The sequence below is a fragment of the Onychostoma macrolepis genome, chromosome 15, assembly GCF_012432095.1.
Source record: "Onychostoma macrolepis isolate SWU-2019 chromosome 15, ASM1243209v1, whole genome shotgun sequence".
Lineage (NCBI taxonomy): Eukaryota > Metazoa > Chordata > Actinopteri > Cypriniformes > Cyprinidae > Onychostoma > Onychostoma macrolepis.
Window position 1 is genome coordinate 10,781,111 of NC_081169.1, and position 18,109 is coordinate 10,799,219.

The 18,109-nt window shown below is 36.0% G+C and overlaps 1 protein-coding gene across 1 annotated transcript; it reads right to left on the reverse strand.

The window, feature by feature from the left end:
• Nucleotides 1–601: 601 nt before the first annotated feature.
• Nucleotides 602–3,797, reverse strand: zgc:114130 (uncharacterized protein LOC570332 homolog). Its single transcript, XM_058745588.1, has 2 exons — nucleotides 3,610–3,797; nucleotides 602–2,713 (listed from the first exon to the last, which is right to left on the reverse strand). The coding sequence occupies exons 1-2, from the start codon at nucleotides 3,661–3,663 to the stop codon at nucleotides 1,574–1,576; spliced, it is 1,194 nt and encodes a 397-aa protein (XP_058601571.1). The 5' UTR covers nucleotides 3,664–3,797; the 3' UTR covers nucleotides 602–1,573.
• Between the last annotated feature and the right edge of the window lie 14,312 nt (nucleotides 3,798–18,109).

Here is an 18,109-nt window from a genome sequence, read left to right on the forward strand (position 1 = left end):
GGGGGGTTAACCAGATAAAACAAAGGACTTCTCATTTCCATACTAGATGTGATCTGCTCACACCTCCCCCAACCACAAGCCACAATAAATGAAGGACGAACAAACCCACAGCACTGAGAAGATACAATAATCAAAGCACAATTTAGCAAATCAGGTCATTTGTGTGTGACTATGGATTAATTATTTAAAAATCATAACATGCTAAATGTTATTTAGCTTATTGTGCAACACAACTACTCCAATGTCATTATTTTTTGGTTTAATAGAACTTAGTTTTTCAAAGTTACTTAGAGTTTTGGAAATAAAGTTCCTTTGGAATATTGGAAGGAATGATTCATGCAAAAATCAGAGAGCAAATAATTTCAAACCTGTCTGACTTTTGTCACAAAAGAGGAGACTGTGAAAAAGTATTTTTTGTCCATACAATGAACATCAATTTTGGCCCATGGTTGACTTTCACCGAACAGACAAAAACTTCAAAACACCCGTGTTCCACAAAATCATACAGGTTTGGAATGTGAAAAAAATCGTCATTGTTTACCAACCCCCATTTTTTTTTTTTTTTTGGTTGAACTACCCATTGAAGACAAACACCAAGAGGCAATGTTCAACAACAGGTTTATTTTCAGTACAAAATGAGAGGGGCAGCAGGGAGAAGAAATCAATATATTAAACTTAATACAAACGTTATCAAAAAACATGTTTTCTATAAATACAATAAAATAAATAAAAAAGGAAATTAAGTTACTTGAAACTCTCCATCATGTAACACAAAGCCAACAGGAGCATTTCAGACAATCAGATGCAAAAAGGGACCCATCAGAACCAGCTATAAAAATAACTAACCCAAACACAAGGCCACTAAAGGCTCATACAGTAATAAATTGATTTGCCTAAACTCATATCAACAACAACAGCTACAAAACCAAAAACTATGACACAGGCAACTCATTCCAAGTAAAGCTCCAACTGTGCACTTCCAGAGGCCTGCGTACGGATCCTCGGAAACATAAGGCAAGTAGGTCTGGGAACAAACCAAACGCTGATCTCAAAAAAAAAAAAAAAAAAGGAGCTGGAAGAACGATATTGCAGACTAACACAACCAAATAAATTCAATTCTAACATCAGAAACAGTCAGTTTACAATGGCAGTATACAAACTGTGGAGAAAAAAAAAAATAGGTCTAGTTAGAACGAGTACAATGAATCTCTCAAATATTGAAAAAGACCTTGTCATAACCTCTCTTTGGCCATTTCGGTACAATAATTTTGTAAATAGCTGATTGCTAAATGCATCTTAAAAGTTAACAGCTTCATGTCACCAAACAACATCTCGATGCCAGAACTTTCCAAGTTAATAATTTTCCCCACTTGTCTTTTCATTCATCAAAAATAAAACATGGAGAATCGCTCCACTTAAAAGCACATGAAACCCCACTTAAAGAATCATTTCAACATTCAGTACCTTCAAACAGTATGTTTCACTCTGAGCTTAACTAAAATGTCAAGTATCGGCCATATAATACAGTAGGTATACCACAGTATACAGTTCAGTCCCCGTGAGGAGCGACAGTCTACAGGAAGAAGCTTGTGCCTGAGTTGCTGCCTTCGTTGTAGACGCTGTCATCGGGTACCGAAAGCTGGCTGAAGATGGGAAGCCTGCGCCCATTGGCTTCGGGTCCAAAGGACGATTCGGAGCCGCTCATGCTGCTGGATGAACTGCAGCTGCCACCCTCGTGGTCTGAAAGAGAGGTGTGGGATAGGCTTCGGAGGCCTAGGGAAGCCCCGCCGGTGGGACTCTGTCGCAAGCAGGCCTCAGGCTGGGAAGGGGCGGGCTGGGTGGGCGACAAAGTGGGCGTCAGTCCCGAGTGAGAGTAGCCCGAATCAGGAGAGGGCAGAAACTGGGGCTGCAACTCTCGGGCCTGGTCCAGAAGGGTGTTGGGGTCTATATCAGGGAAGGCCAGGGAGAGAAGGTCGGACATGGCGGTCGATGTCGGAGTCGAAACAGAAGGTGCGCGCAGGAACGCGGAAGGCACTAGGGGGGGTTCTAGAGATTGGGGAGCTGTGGGAAACCCGGCAAAGCTGAAGCTCTGCTTGAGGAGGGGAGGCCGTTGGACAGCAGGGTTGGAGGTCTGGGGTTGGGATTGTGCGTGATCGTCTTCGGCGTTGTGCACGAAATGGCAGCGGATGCCATAGGGGCAGAAGCCAATGGAGTGGAAAGTGCGGCAGGGCTCAGTCTTGTATTTCGGGTGACGGTTGAGGTCTCGTAGCTCTTCGGGGCCATGCGCGAACTGACACTTGCCGCCGTATTTGCACACGCCTCTTTCGGCGAACGTACGGCACAGCTCTGTCTTGTAGCGTGACGAGGTCACAGAAATCGAAGACGTGGAGCCGGAGAGGGAAACGGCACCTGACGTGACCGAAGACTGCTTTAAATGGTCGGGTTCAGCAGAAGACCAACCCAGACTTCCAGTGTTGCCCTCCACCATGCTAACGGAGCGCTCGGACCAAAAGGACATCTTGGTCCACTTTGACTGAGATGATACTTTCTGGGGGCCCCAGTAACTTGAGTTCATGGTCCCGCTCTCAATGCTGTCAATAGAAAGTCCTGAACTGGTGGAGGAAAGTGTGCAGGGACTGTCGGGCTTCCTATATCCAACAGCAGCTGCGTGTGAGGGTTTCATTGGTTCTCGGAGATCAAGATTTAAAAGGTGCTGTGAGGAAAAGAACAAAAGAGTTAGAAATCTTGAATTAGATGACAGGGTCTGGCAGTTTGATTTAAAAGCAGCAAATATGCTTTTACTGCAAATTCAGTAAATGAAGCAAGAGCCTGACTAACTTTTGCAAATCTGCTCCTTCCGAACACGCCAATAAAAACGTACATTTTGCCTATAAAGTTAGGTTTTAACAAGGCGTTATATATATAGGCCACACACACACACACTTTCATTTTCAACATTATTCGCAACCATGATTCAGTTGTTTTCAACAGCTTCCAGTGAGCCGACTCATTAGAACGATTCGTATACGAGTCGAACACATCAGTTCACAAAAAAATAATTTAACGCATCAGTAAAATAAAAAGTTATCGATTTCAAATCTGAAACTTTAGTTTGCATTCACATGAAATAAAAGCGAAGCAAAAGATGGAGGAAAACACTTTGCGGGTGTAAGTTTTTTTTTTTTCCAACTCCGGGCAACCAACTTGTTTACGTTTAAAAATCAAACGATGCTAAAATATTTGCGCTCTAAATCTCAACAATGCCACAAGCAATGATGCCTTCATGCCGTTCTGTTCAAACGCCATACATGCTAAATTAGCACAACATAACGATAATGGCTGATTCCAATAAAAAGGCGCTCACTCGTGGCCCACGTTCCCTCCCTGGTTGGGAAGTTTCTAGCAAGCTGTATTTCATTTAATTGATTCGATCAGTTATAGTCAACCTTACAAGAAAACTTTTGCATTACGCATTGTACGTTTCCTGCAAAATGCATTCAAATGCATTGTAAAAGTCGTACTAAAAGCATGTCTCGTGCATATTTCGCTACATGATCGGTCTCAAAACAATCATACTGTCGTCTTTTATTTATACTTCTCTAAATATACCTTGCACAGGACATCATCCAGATCAATAAATTGATTGAGCGCGTAGGATGGCATAGTCCTGCGTGATGAAGACTTTATTAGGCGATTCCTCTGTGATCCCACACAACTCCCTCGTAGTTTTTCTGAACTCCACGCTTTTCAACACGTGTTTTTAAGGCTGCTGCGCTGCGACCACACCTCCGCCTTCTCCTTGCTCCGCCCGCTCCACGCTGAACTGTACAAAGCGCGGAAACGAGTTGTTTGTTTTTGTTAATATGGCTACCCTTTATATGGCATACACATATTGCATGTATCTTACTTCAGAATTGTATTGGGGAGATATAATAGGCTAATCATTATAAAACGAGTTAGTAGTCAGGATGGCCATAGCACTGTAGGCCTAAATACATATGCTTCAAATCAGAACTCCAAAAAAAAATGTTTGTGTTCTGTAGTTGTGTTATCAAATTTAGTAGCTGATGGTAAACAAGTGAACCTGCTTTTGGGGCATGTTGTCACACACACAAAAAAAGTGCCTTGTGTAAACTCAGACTTAGACATATTTGGCCTTTTTATAAGTGAGGTAGGCTACATCAGAAACCATAATATTGTGAATATCATTACATTTTAAAAATAACTATTTTCTATTTTGTTATGTTTTAATATGCAATTTATTCCTGTGATGATAAAACTGAGTTTTCAGTGTCGCATGATCCCTAGAAATCATTTAATACGCTGATTTGCTGCTCAAGAAACTTTTTTTTTCTCTATTATTATCAATGTTGAAAACAGTTTTAGAAAGAAAAAAAAATAAATAATTAATTATTTTATTCTACAAGGAGCACGTTGATCAAAAATGACAGTAAAGACATTTATAATGTCACAAAAGATTTCAATTTCAAATAAATGCAGTTATCTTGAATCAAAGAATCCTGATACAAATATTTCACCAAAACAGCAAAAACTGATCAACACGGATAATAATAAGAACTATTGCTATCATTATTATTGAGCATCAACATATTAGAGTAATGATGCTGAAAATGTAGCTTTGTTATCACAAATGAATTACCTTTAAAAATATATTAAAACAGAAAACGGTAATTATATTTCACAACATACAGTTTTATTGTATTTCAAATAAATGCAGACTTGGAGAGCATAAGACACTTAAATCGTAATTATTCCAAACTTTTTACCAGTATACTATATTCAATTTTCTTCACTATGCATTGAGTCTCACTCTGTGACTATTTTAGCTATACCCAATTAGTTTAAGAAAACATTGTTTGAGGCTATTGTGAGTGATGTGACTGTGTTAAAACATATCAAGGTTCAATCACACCACCCTGTTAGACCTGGAGACGACGACCCTCTGAGTTGCTTTGATACAACCTATCAAAGGTGTTGAAAGTGTCACCCGCTGGTGAAGAGGTTGACATTAAAGTAATTTTATATCCCTTTTCCTGGTGACCACAGACATACTGATCAGCTGATTCATACCCGTCTCCCACTGTGAGAGGAGACGGGTATGAAGACCTGCCGGTGCAGACGGCAACTAGATTCTCTGTAGTTTTTGGTTAACAATTAAACCTTGAATCCAAACAGCGACTTCATTGGACCTATAATTTATAGTAGTATTTTTGGGAGAATGCATATGGGTCTGTATTCATCAGTAGACCTTGAGTCAGAGTAGTTCCATATTTAATTTTTGACAGGAATGAAAATTGAAGTACAGTGTGTTCAGTGGATTGTGCTGTTGTTTAACATAAATTGTTCAGCTGACGAAAGTCTTTCCAAAAAATGTCCAATAGACAAAAACTCCATGAAAGTTTTGAAAGTTGTAATTTGGCAGAGATTACATGACCTGCCTTCATACAGTGCATGCCATTGTAAAGACTGTAAATCTACCCCTCATTGTTTTCATGCATGTAAAATTCAATATGACATCTACTTACTGACATCTGGTTACCACAGCTCCTGATGATTATCAGCCCAACACTCTTAAAAATAAGAGTTCCAAAATGGGATTCCATAGTGATGCCAGATTTTGGGTTCATCAAAGAACCTTACAGTAAATAGTCCTTCAAAGAGACTTTTTTTTTTCCTACCGTGAAGAACATTTAAACAATTCTAAAGAACCTTTTTTTCTCTATAAAACTAGTGCTGTCAAACGATTAATCACGATTAATCGCATTAAAAACGTTTTTGTTTACATAATATATGAGTGCATAATGTGTGTGTGTACTGTGTATATTTGTTATGTATATATATAAAAATACACACACATGCATGTATATATTTAAGAAAATACGTTATGTTTATATATTAAATATGTTTATAAATAATATAAATTATATGAATATACATATATGCATGTAAATACGTGTGAATATTTTCAAAATAAATACATGCCTGTGTGTGTATTTATATATACGTAATAAATACACACAGTATGCACTCATATATTATGTAAACAAATTTTTTATTTTGGATGCGATTAATTGCGATTAATCGTTTGACAGCACTAATAAAAACCTTTTGTGGAATGATAAGCTTCCACATTCTTAATTTTTATTTTATTTTTTTGCATCAATGATGAAGAACCTTTAACATAGGCTACATAAAACATTTCCTTTGGACAAAAGTGGTCTTTAATGGAAATAGGTTCTTTAGATTAATAAAAATGTTCTTCACACTAAGAATATAATGGTTCTTTTAAGAACTGATCACTGAAAGGTTCTTTAAGGAACCAAAAATGGTTCTTCAATGGCATCACTGAGAAAGCCCCAGTTTTTGAACATTTATTTCCAAGAGTGCATGGATGTTAAAGGTTCTTCATGGACCCATAATGTCAATAAAGGTTCCAAAAGACATTTTCTACAGCCATGCCATAGAAGAACCATTTTTGGTTCCCCAAGCAACCTTTCAGTGAAAAGAACTATGTTTTTTCTGACTGTGAAGAACAAGAACCTTTTTCCACTATAAAGAATGTAACAATTCTATGGATGTTAAAGGTTCTTCATGGAACCATCTATGTTCCTAAAGAACCTTTATTTTTTAATAGTGATAAAAAAGGGCACAGAAAGCCATTGAACCATTTCACTTTACTTTAATTTAATAGTGTCCGCTCTCTATATTTTAAGGTGGCTTGTTAGTGACTGTAACTTTACTCTCTCACCATGTTGAGCCACACTAATAAGATTTCCCCCTTTGTTAATGAAAAGCAGACCAAAATGCGAAGGGAGGAGGTTCCAACAAACCAATATGTCATCTTATGAAGGACTTGTTGAGACACAAGGGCTCTTGTGAACTAGCTGACTTAAGTCTAATTTCCATCCATGCGGCTGTAACTTTACCTCACCACCAAACAAAACGGCTACTCTGTCTAATACCTATTGTTGAAGTTCCTGCAAGACTAGCTTATAATTAGAAACGTACTTAAATGAGGAGGTCAAAGAACCGGAGACCTCATTACCGTTCTAATGAAGTAAAACAACAAGTGCTTTAGACAGAGAGTGATGTAATGGTTCAGTAGGAGTTATGGAGGAATAAATAGAGAATAGACTTGTAGAGAATGGGAAAAGTCAAACTTCAGAAGTCCTCGCTACTCATTAGAGGCCCAAATGATTGAAATCTAAATACCTGGTGGTCTAGAACACTAAACCTGTTGTCTTTGGGTCATTAGTGTGTGATAAACAGACATCTGGTCAGTTTATTTTGGGTACTTGGAAGAAGCATTAAGGGGCTTCAGTGTTTGCTGCGATGTTGTTGTGAGGCAGGGTGTGTGGTTAGGGAAGAGGGGGCTTTTGGGTGGGTGGATGGATGTGTGGGTGGGGGGTGTTTCCCTCCTGCTCCACTGATTGAGCAAAAGACTTTAGAACATAATGAGTAAAAAGTTCTTGGGCTAAAAAGCCTCCCCCAACCCCCAGGGGAACGGAGGAGTGGTAAAAGAAGGGGGTGGGGGCAGGGAGGGGTGATTGTTTAGGGAAAGGGGAGAAATGGCTGAAGACCCTCTCCGGTTTAATCCTTAATCAAAACAGTGTCAGGGGGCAAAAAGGAACATCACTCGAAAAGACACCCCCAGCTTTTGCTGCGCTCATCCCAGATGACCAGAAAGGAAATTATTCAACACACCGCTCAAACCTAAACTTTTAAATGGCAGTTTTTGGACCAATGTGGCACAATTGTTTTGTCCTATTAATTTTATATGTTTTAAATTCCTGAATTAAAATTATTTTTGATCTTTTTTTTTTTTTTTTCTTCAATAAAAAAGTGTGATGCCTTGATATCAAAATTAAGGGGGAAAAACAATGAAAAGAATGAATTAATAACCAGTTTGACACATTATTATTTTTCTATATGTTTGATTAAAATGTTGTATATTAATATTAGTGCTGTCAAACGATTAATCGCGATTAATCGCATACAAAATAAAAGCTTTTGCTTGTGTACTGTGTTTTTTTTTTTTTAGATGACAGGGACATTGTGTGTTTATTATGCATATATAAATACACACACATGGATGTATATATTTCAGAAACATGTGTTATGTTTATATATTTAATATATGTGTATATAATATAAATTATATGAATATAAATATAGACATGTAAATACATGTAAATATTTTCAAAATATATACTGTATGTGTGTGTAATTATATACACATAATAAATATACACAGAACACACACATATATTATGCAAACAAAAACTTTTAATCGCAATTAATCATTTGACAGCACTAATTAATATATAATTATTTTTTTAATATTATTAATATTTTACATTTTTTTCCAAAAAGTTCAGATTGTAAAATGCCATGTGGTGTAACTTTGCAAAAAACAACTTATATATTAATATTTGTTTAAACAAACAAACAAACAAAAACACTCAAAAATGTATGTACAAGTATTCAAAGTGTAATTAAAATATGTTATTGCTTTTTTTTTTCTTCATGGTTAAACAGCATCACATTTTTGGAATCATTCAATTGAAACCTTTCTTGAAAAAGTATTTAAAAACATATGAAACCACAATAAATAAAAAGTACTTTTCTATAAGATTTTTTTTTTTTGTTTATCATGGAAACTCTTATTTGTCATTGACTCCCTCACATCTTTATGAACAAATGAACAGCAATTCAACAGAACAAAATGACATTTAATTTCAAAATCTCCCAAACGAGGTCCAGAAACTCAACAAGTGTGCTTTCATATGACCTTAATCCATTACCGTGCACCACATGCCATTGCAAATGACCTGTAAACGTCCCAAGAATGATGTCAATCAACTTGTAATGGGCTCTGCAGCTGCAGAGGCCCAACCTTGCAAATGGGAAGCCATTACATGACATAAAACCTCGGCTCATGGATTCCAGCGGTCTCGAAACAAACCAAAGCCACAACAAGATAGCTTTGCCTTGACAGGGATCTCCATCCTTTAGCGGAGCATGAAAAGAATATTTCACACCCGCCTCTCAGGGCTGTTCTCATGCAAATTCGGTAAGAACGCATGGGAAACGCACACGGGCATGAGGGACAAAAGAAGGTTCAATGGTCTCATACACTCATGTGTAGCTAAAAATGGAAGGCTGAACATATGATTCATGTCTTTTATGACTTCTAATGATTTGTATTGTTATATGTTCAATCTCCACTGCAGACATTCGGATGCCCTAAAATTGCATTCCCATATGAAATAATTAGTTTTAGATTCATTTTAGGGACCGTGCGTTATAGTAGGAGATTAAAAAATCTGTCATTTCAGTCTAAAATGTCCTATTATCCTCCACACAAGCTGCACATTAGCATGTTGCCTGCGGAGGGCTTGAGTTTGTTTTTCCTGCACACTATTAATCTGTTTTAATTTCATTTGCAGGTGCTGAAGCACACACCCCTTTGCATCGCCCCTCAGTGTGAGATCACCGTGGGGGTTTTGGAGTGAAAGCAGACAGACGACCATCTGAGATGTCCCTGTCAGAGGATGAAACTACACACTCCAGTGCACTAAATAATCAATACACTCTCAGACAAACATGTGCAAAAATTTACTTTCAGCAGTAACAGTGCAATGCCCTTAAAGACACAACTTTGCACCTTACTTAAGCCTAAAATGTATGCATAGTATTGCCCTAAGAGTACATATTACTACTCTAAAGTACTAATATGCACCTTTTAGGAGACACAAAGGTGTCTCTTTAAAGGTACTACCCCAGTTATACCCATAAAAGTTTTTTTTTTTTCTTTCTGAAAATAAATGTAACTTATGAGCCAAAGTATGGGCTTTCTTGAAAATACATTACAATTTTATTATCATCATTGCTTTAATATTTTGAATTAGAGCTTGTTTTTATTTTTATTTTTATTTTAATTTTGCTTAATGTTTTAGTGATTTTAATTATTATTTCTATATAGCTTTATTTTTGTTTTAGATTTAGTCATTTTAGTATTATCACTGCTTTCTTTGTTTGGAAAAGAGCAGCTTGGACATTCTTCAAAATATCTCTTTTTGATGTCCACAGAAGAAAACAATCATACAGGTTTCTAACAACGTGAGTAAATGGCAAAATTATTTTTTTTTTAGTTTTTAGGTAAACTATTCATGTAATTTGCACTGGGATTATTGCATATGCTACTTGTTGGTAAACTATTAATAAAATAAATAGTTATATAACTATTTTGACATTTTATTGTGACTTCAACATGTTGTATGCATATGCCTATTTATGTCATGTTAATCTAGTATTGTCAAGATTTTAAATTTTTTATTAATGTTTTGAATTAGTTTTTACTTTTAAAACTAATTTTCTTTTAATTTTAATTGTAGTTCAATTATAGCAATTTTCTTGTGTATTTATTTATTTTACATGTATATAGTTTTTATTCATTTATATTTCAGTTTTAGTTATTTTAGTGCATCATTAAAATAACTGAAAATGAAATAAATATTAAATAAAAATTTTGATGTATTTTATATTATTTATAAAGTTTTTTATGTTGTATTTCAACTCTGCTGTTGATAGGTTTATTTTAGCATTTTATTCATAGTCAGTCAGATCTTTTTTCTTTTTCCTTTCGTTTTTATAGTGTTAAAATACTTTCTTCTATTCCAGCTTAATATGAAAGTCATTTGTACATTAATTGATCCAAAATGTGTAAATAATGTTGCTTTGTGTTGATTTCAAAGTTGATTTTCATCTGTTTGTTTGAGCCAGGCATAGTAACATCGACCAATGATGTGAGTTTGGGGCGCAGTTATCTGTTATTCCAGCCAATAGAAGAGAGGGGGAATGTTTAGGAAACCTGTTTGAAAACCATGATTTCATTTGCATTTCTGTTTGGTGCCACTAGAAGCACAAAAATAGACACACTCTCATTTTAGGGTTCAGTCATGTTTATCCTTTTAGTGTGGAACCTTTCCATCATCCTGACACTAAACCAGAAACAGGTGATGCAGACAAACCAAAACAATCTGCACTTAAGACAATCTACAAGGTAAACTATACACTGCTCTCTGCCCTTGTAATGTGTGTGTGTGTGTGTGTGTGTGTGTTGGACTCAGTTCAAATTTTGCATTTACTTTTATATCAGAAACCTTATGCATATGTGTGAGCGTAAACTATATCCACACTTTCTATATGCTTACGTATTTGTATTGTGCATGTGTTAACTGAATACATTTGTAAAAGAGTGTGTGATCGTCACAGTAAGAGCATCTGTGCAGCAGATAGGGGCTAGTTTACTGAAAAACAGTCCTGGAGGGAAAAGGTGTCCAGTTACGCTAAAGAAAACAAGTGAACCTAAGAGAAGGGCAAGGCTTCACCAAACATACACATGATCGTGGTAGCAGGGATGTTGCTAAATAATAGCAGACACTCTTAACTGTCAGGTCTTTATGGATGAGTTGCAGCATTTTAACTATATTTGTCTGTTCAGAGTTGCATACACAACATAGCTATTGGATTATCACTGTTGTCAAAGCAAAACTGTTCTTCAGAAAGAGAAAACTGTTGTTTATGTGTTTGCTGAAGGAAGGATAATATCACTGTATGTCACTGTATGTTATTCAGGTAAGAATGCAAGCTAATTGCCTAATTATATATGAATTATATATGAAAATAAAAATAAAAATGCATAAAATATTTAATACTAATGTAATTTCCATTGAGAACACACACACACACACACACACACACACATATACATATATATATATTAGCATCCTTCTGCGAAAGCACACTTTTACATACAATTCACTGCAGTTTCCAACTGAAATAAACATTATAAGCAATAAAACAACTGAATTCCTTTTCCCACAAATTATAATTGCGGGCAGATTATCAATTAATAAAAAAACAAACAAACACATTTTTGCACAAGTCCACTTTGAAAGTGTCACAAAACATGTAAGAATATGAACATGCAGAAATGTCACAACAGGCATGATTTTAATTTTGATTTTCATGTATATCATGATTTATTTATTAATTTTTTCAAATGATGCTGAAATTAAAATTGTATTATATATGTTATATATGATTATTATTATTAAGAATTACCAATAGTTAATAATAAAAAATGTAATAAAATCAAATAAATTAACTAAACTAAAAATAAATAAATAAAATAAAGTAACCGCATGAAGCTCATACCTACACATATGGTCACATATCAAAATATGAGCATATTATCTTATATGCAAGGGTGGCTCAACTTACCCCGAACCCCTCTATAGTCAGAATCCTGCAGATAATCTAAATTTGATGTTCAGCTTCATACTCTCAAGCATCTGTGATGTTAATCTATGAGCTAAAACCCATGCGGAACAAGTCAGCTGCACCAAAGAATCACTTCCCCATTGCCAAGCTAGCTTTTCATCTTTATTTCTCGAGTTAGTTTCTTATTTTTCATCCCTCACCCCACAGGAAGTCTCTTCAGGCTGTGTATTGTGCCCTGCGCTGTGGCCCGCTCCCTGCCGAGGGCCCAATCTCGCTACGCAATGAGCAGATTTGTTTTCAAAGCCTCCCCCTGCTGGTCGCCTTTATGAGCGCCCCTTTAAAGGTACTCAAAAGCACGGAAAAGTGCACTTATATGCATTTATTTGGAACGGGGAAGAGAAACTAGATTGGCCCCATGTACAGAATCCCATTTACGCTGCATCGAGTTAATGAAGAGTTACGACATTTAAGACCTGTCTCGGTGGATTTCCCAGAGTTTGGCCACAGCAAAACATCTGCTTCCTGTATGGGAATGGGACTAAATCTGTTCCCTCACACACACACATACACACACCCTCAGGCTTAGCCTGCACTCTTAGGGCCCTTGCTTTCTTTTCACAAGGCCATCCAATCATAATAAACTTTGGAAAGTCCTCTAATGAGATTCGGGGCAGCCCTGGAGATCTGCCTCCCAGTGCATGCCTGAGCACCTACATTGTGTTTTTCCACACGGGGAACAAAGAGAACATTGCACTCTTCCAGAAGAGATCTCTCTCGCTCAGAAAGGACAGGCTTTAACTACTGAGCACCCTGTGGGTCAAGCTTCAAGAGAGCGAGATACACTGTTGTGTATGCATTAATCAATACTATTTGCCAAAAAAGAGGTGAACTTGTTCACTGTGTAGAGTGCATTAATAATACTTCTCCTTATAAAGACGATTTATAAGGAGAAGAAGATTTTCCAGAAGATTATTTTTTTCTTTTTTTCTTTTATAGTTGTGTAATGTACATTTATGTTCAGGTGCATGAAAGAACTTGCTATATATAGCATTAATCTTAGAGTTTTGCTAATTAATTTAATTAATCTTAATCTAATTAATTAATGTAAAGTTTTGCTTTTTGGTTTTGCTTCAGAATTGTCATTAATATGGAAGTTTGTATCCACCATGGGATTTGCAAAGTTTATTATTATTATCGTTATTATTATTATAAAGGTAATTGCAATGTTTAGGTCTTTTGTTCTTGAAGTTCTGAGAAGAAAAGTCAGAATTATGCGATAAAAAGTTGCAATTACTTTTTTATTTAAAATTTTGTGTCGATAAAATGCAAGATGTAAAGTCAGAATTCAGAAAAAATGTCAGAATTGGAAGATATAGTGAGAATTATTAAATATAAACTCAGAATCGCAAGATATAGTCAGAATTATTAAATATAAACTCAGAATTGAGATATAAACTTAGAATTGCCAGATATAAACTCAGAATTCCAAGATATAAACTCAGAATTCCAAGATATAGTCAGAATTATGAAACACAAACTCAGAATTGAGATATTAACTTAGAATTGCCAGATATGAACTCAGAATTGCATGATATAAACTCAGAATTGCAAGATATCTTGAGATTTATGAGATATAACTCCAGAATTGTGAGATATAAACTTAGAATTGCAAGATATATTCAGAATTGTGAGCTCTAAACTCAGAATTGCGAGATATAGTCAGAATTGTGAGATATAGTCAGAATTGTGAGATATTAACTCAAAATTGTGAGATATAAACACAGAATTGCAAGATATAGTCAGAATTGTGAGATATAAACTCAAAATTGTGAGATATAAACTCAGAATTGCAAGATATAGTCAGAATTGTGAGATATAAACTCAGAATTGCAAGATATAGTCTGAATTGTGAGATATAAACTCAGAATTGTGAGATATAGTCTGAATTGCGAGATATAGTCTGAATTGTGAGATATAAACTCAGAATTGTGAGATATAAACTCAGAATTGCAAGATACTGTATAACTCAGAATTGTGAGCTTATATCTCACAAATCTGTTTACAATTCTGATTCTTTTTTTTTCTTCTGAATTGCAAGAAACAAAGTCCAAACTGTGTGGGGAAAAAGTCGCATTGCCTTTTTTAATGTTTTTATTCCATGGCAGAAACAGGTTCCCTTACATTTGATATCAATACAGTGCCAAAGTTGTTTTTCATAAAAATGTCAACCAAAATCAAACACTGAAACACGTCTAACAAATGCACAATAGGCTGAATGGGTGAACTAACAATGAGGTTGAATGCATAAACAACAGCAGAAGTGTAAGTTACAGACTAGTTGTGTTTGCTTACAGTGTTTTCTAAATTCATTTCGATGGTTTCTTGTTCTAGTCCTCACAAACCATGTTCATCTTCGCTGCAAGTGAACCCTTATTTAATACAGTCTGGACTGTATGAAAATAAATAATATTCAAAGCTTTGTTAGTTTTGTGTCCCATTGGGATCTTTGTCACTGTCCACTCTGTTTTTGTTGCAGTATTAAATTGCTCTTTGACTTGCTCTGGAATAGCATAAAAAATGACCCGTCCCCACCCCCACCGCTCCTGCCCCCCTCAGCATGATGGCGTTTAAACGACCCTGAATCCAAACCAGGCCTACATTATCCAGGCCTGTCCTCCAGGCCTGTTGTTTATTCCTTTTTGAAGGCTCTTGACAAATAATCAAGATATCTGTCTGATTTGCAACTCCTGAGGGGAAACTGGGAGAGGACGTCAACACTCTGGACGAAAGTCTGAAGTTTCTTTGCCCCTCCTATAGACATATGAGCTTCAGGGTTGATACTTGTTGAGATAATAAGGCTCATATCCCACAGGCATATGGTTTGCTCCCAACATTGAGTTTCCCATTACTTTTCATGAATGGCTTTTGTAAATCAAGCAAATAGTGAAATTTATTTTTGATAAATTCGTTTTTATCATGTTAGTAATTTGAACACCCAGTTGTATATTTTGTATACAGTTAATAATGATGACAAAGGACTCTTATGAGTCAGTTCTTTTTAGTGAATCAAAAACACACAATTCAACCAATGTAGTCAGATTCCCAAATTAATGACTCTTGTGATTCGGTTCAGATTCCTGAACAAATTAATCTTATGAGTTGGTTCTTTTTTATTAAATCGAAAATATACAGTGCCACCAATGTGGTCTGATTCCCGGACGAATGAATATTGTGAGTTGGTTCTTTTTAGTGATTCAAAAACATAGAGTGCAACCAATGTAGTCTGATTCCCAAACAAATGACTCTTATAAGTCAGTTATTTTTAGTGAATCAAAAATATACAGCACTACGAATGTAGTCTGATTCACAACAAATGACTCTTATGAGTTGGTTATGATTCCCAGACGAATTAATATCACGAGTCGTTTTTTTTTTAGTGAATCAAAAACATACAGCTCTACTAATGTAGTCTGATTCGCGAACAAATGACTCTTATGAGTTGGTTATGATTCCCAGACGAATTAATATCATGAGTGTTTTTTTTAGTGAATAAAAAACATACAGTGAGACCAATGTAGTATGATTCCTGATTCTAATAAGTTGGTCCTTTTTAGTGAATCAAAAAGGCTGTCATGTGTAAGTGTACAGCTTGTAGGAAAAGATTCCTATAACAGATCAAATAAGAAGTCTCCTTTACAATGTTCCAGCTCTGAGCTCCAGCTGGGACTCATTACAAACACAGTGCTAATTCATCCCAGTGCCCAAAGTTTGACACTAGTTGGCCATGCCCAGCAGGTACTGCGCTGGGATCAGAGGTCCTGACCCGTCCTTTGCCCTCTGAGAGACCCCCTCTTCGTAACAGCAATCCTGTTGATTCAATTAGAACCAGAGGAACGTAGCGAGACCTTGGACAAAAGGTTCAACGCAATGCGGACCGTTCATGGAAGAGCCAGCAACGCAAAAGGACGTCTATCAGACCGTCCATCACTGCACAAATGCACAAATGTCCCATCACCATGGAGAAGCCAAATGGGATGACGGGGCAGAAGAAGTTGGGGGCATATGGGGTGGAGATGGACAAAGGGGACATTCTTTTACTTTATTTTATTTTTTCTTAAGAAGGGATCCTATTGGACCCAGTAGTGTGACACAGAGTGAATCAGCTGAGAAGGTTGAGTGACTGTCAATGAACGGATTATCACTGACACAGCATTTCATTAGGTAAACAGTGAAGGATAAGCAAGAGTAACTAGCTTTCCTTTAATATGAGGGTCGTGCACTTCTATTGAACATTGTGCACCACTGAAAATACTTGAAATTTTGTAGTTAACAGGAAACATGATGACAGTATATGTAGACTGAGCAAAGTTAATTTCATTCAAATCATTTTCTCATTTCGCATATGCAATAAAATGTAAGTAGCCCTAGTCTATGTAGTAAACACTGCAAAGTAGAGAATGAGGCCTTGTCTTATACAAAAAAAGACTTGTTTATACTATTTTTGCATACAAACCAACAACTTGCAACAAAGCAAAAATAAACCGGCAACAATTATTCTAACTACTTTGAATTATTACTAATGCACTGTATCGCAAATTGACAGTTCATCCAAAAATGAGAATTCTGTCATTATTTATGTACACCATGATCCAGATCTGTATGACTTTTTGAATGTATGAAGTTTTCCGTGGAACACAAAAGAAGTGATTTTGAAGAATGTTTATAACCAAATAGTTCTCAGTGACACAGATACATTTGTTCTAATTACCAGTGATCTGCTTTCTTGAATATAATTAGTGATCATTAATTCTGCATAATCCTGACAGCTCAACATAAGGTGTTTTTATATTTTTATACATACAGCCTTTTCTGTAAATTTGGTCACGTGTGAGCAGAACCTGTTGTTGAAATGTCGAAAAATCTGCTCCAGCAGCCTAAAAAGTTGTAAAATTGCTGAAAAAAGTTATGTATCGATTAAATCTCTGCAAAGGAATATCGTCAAATTGGACAGGTGCTGAACGGTGATCCAAGATGCAAATGAGTTTGGAGAAAATTTTGAGAAATTTACATCATTACATAACTTGCTCACAAATGGATCCTCTACAGTGAATGGGTGCCGTCAGAATGAGAATCCAAACAACTGCTAAAAAATTATCACAATAATCCACAAGTAACCCACACAACTCCAGTCCATCAATTAATGTCTTGTGAAGTAAAAAGCTGTTTGTAATGGAAAAAATCCATAATTTTGACTTCAAACTGTATCTTTCAGCTAAAATATAATATTGTCGCCTATCCATAATATTGCTTTCTTCAGTGTAAAAATGATCTAATCTGAATTAGGAGAGAAATATGCACAGATAAAGCACTGTTTATTAGTGAAAACAGCCCAAAATGGTTCTAAAAACAGTAAATGGTGATGTGAGAGGACAACATGGGATGGTCTTTTACACACAAGCGTTATTATGTTTTAAGATTTTAGAAGGAAGAGATGCTTAATGATGCATTTTTTATTACAAACATGCAACTTTTCACTTCACAAGACATTAGTTGATAGACTGGAGTCATGTGGATTACTTGTGAATCATTGTGATGTTTTTTTATCAGCTGTTTGGACTCTCATTCTGACGGCACCCATTCACTACAGAGAATACAGTGGTGAGCAAGTGATGTAATGATTTGAATTTCTCCAAATCTGTTTTGATGTGGAAACAAACTCATCTACATCTCGGGTGGCCTGACAGTGAGTACATTTTCAGCAAAATTTCATTTTTGGGTGAACTATTCCTTTAATATTAGA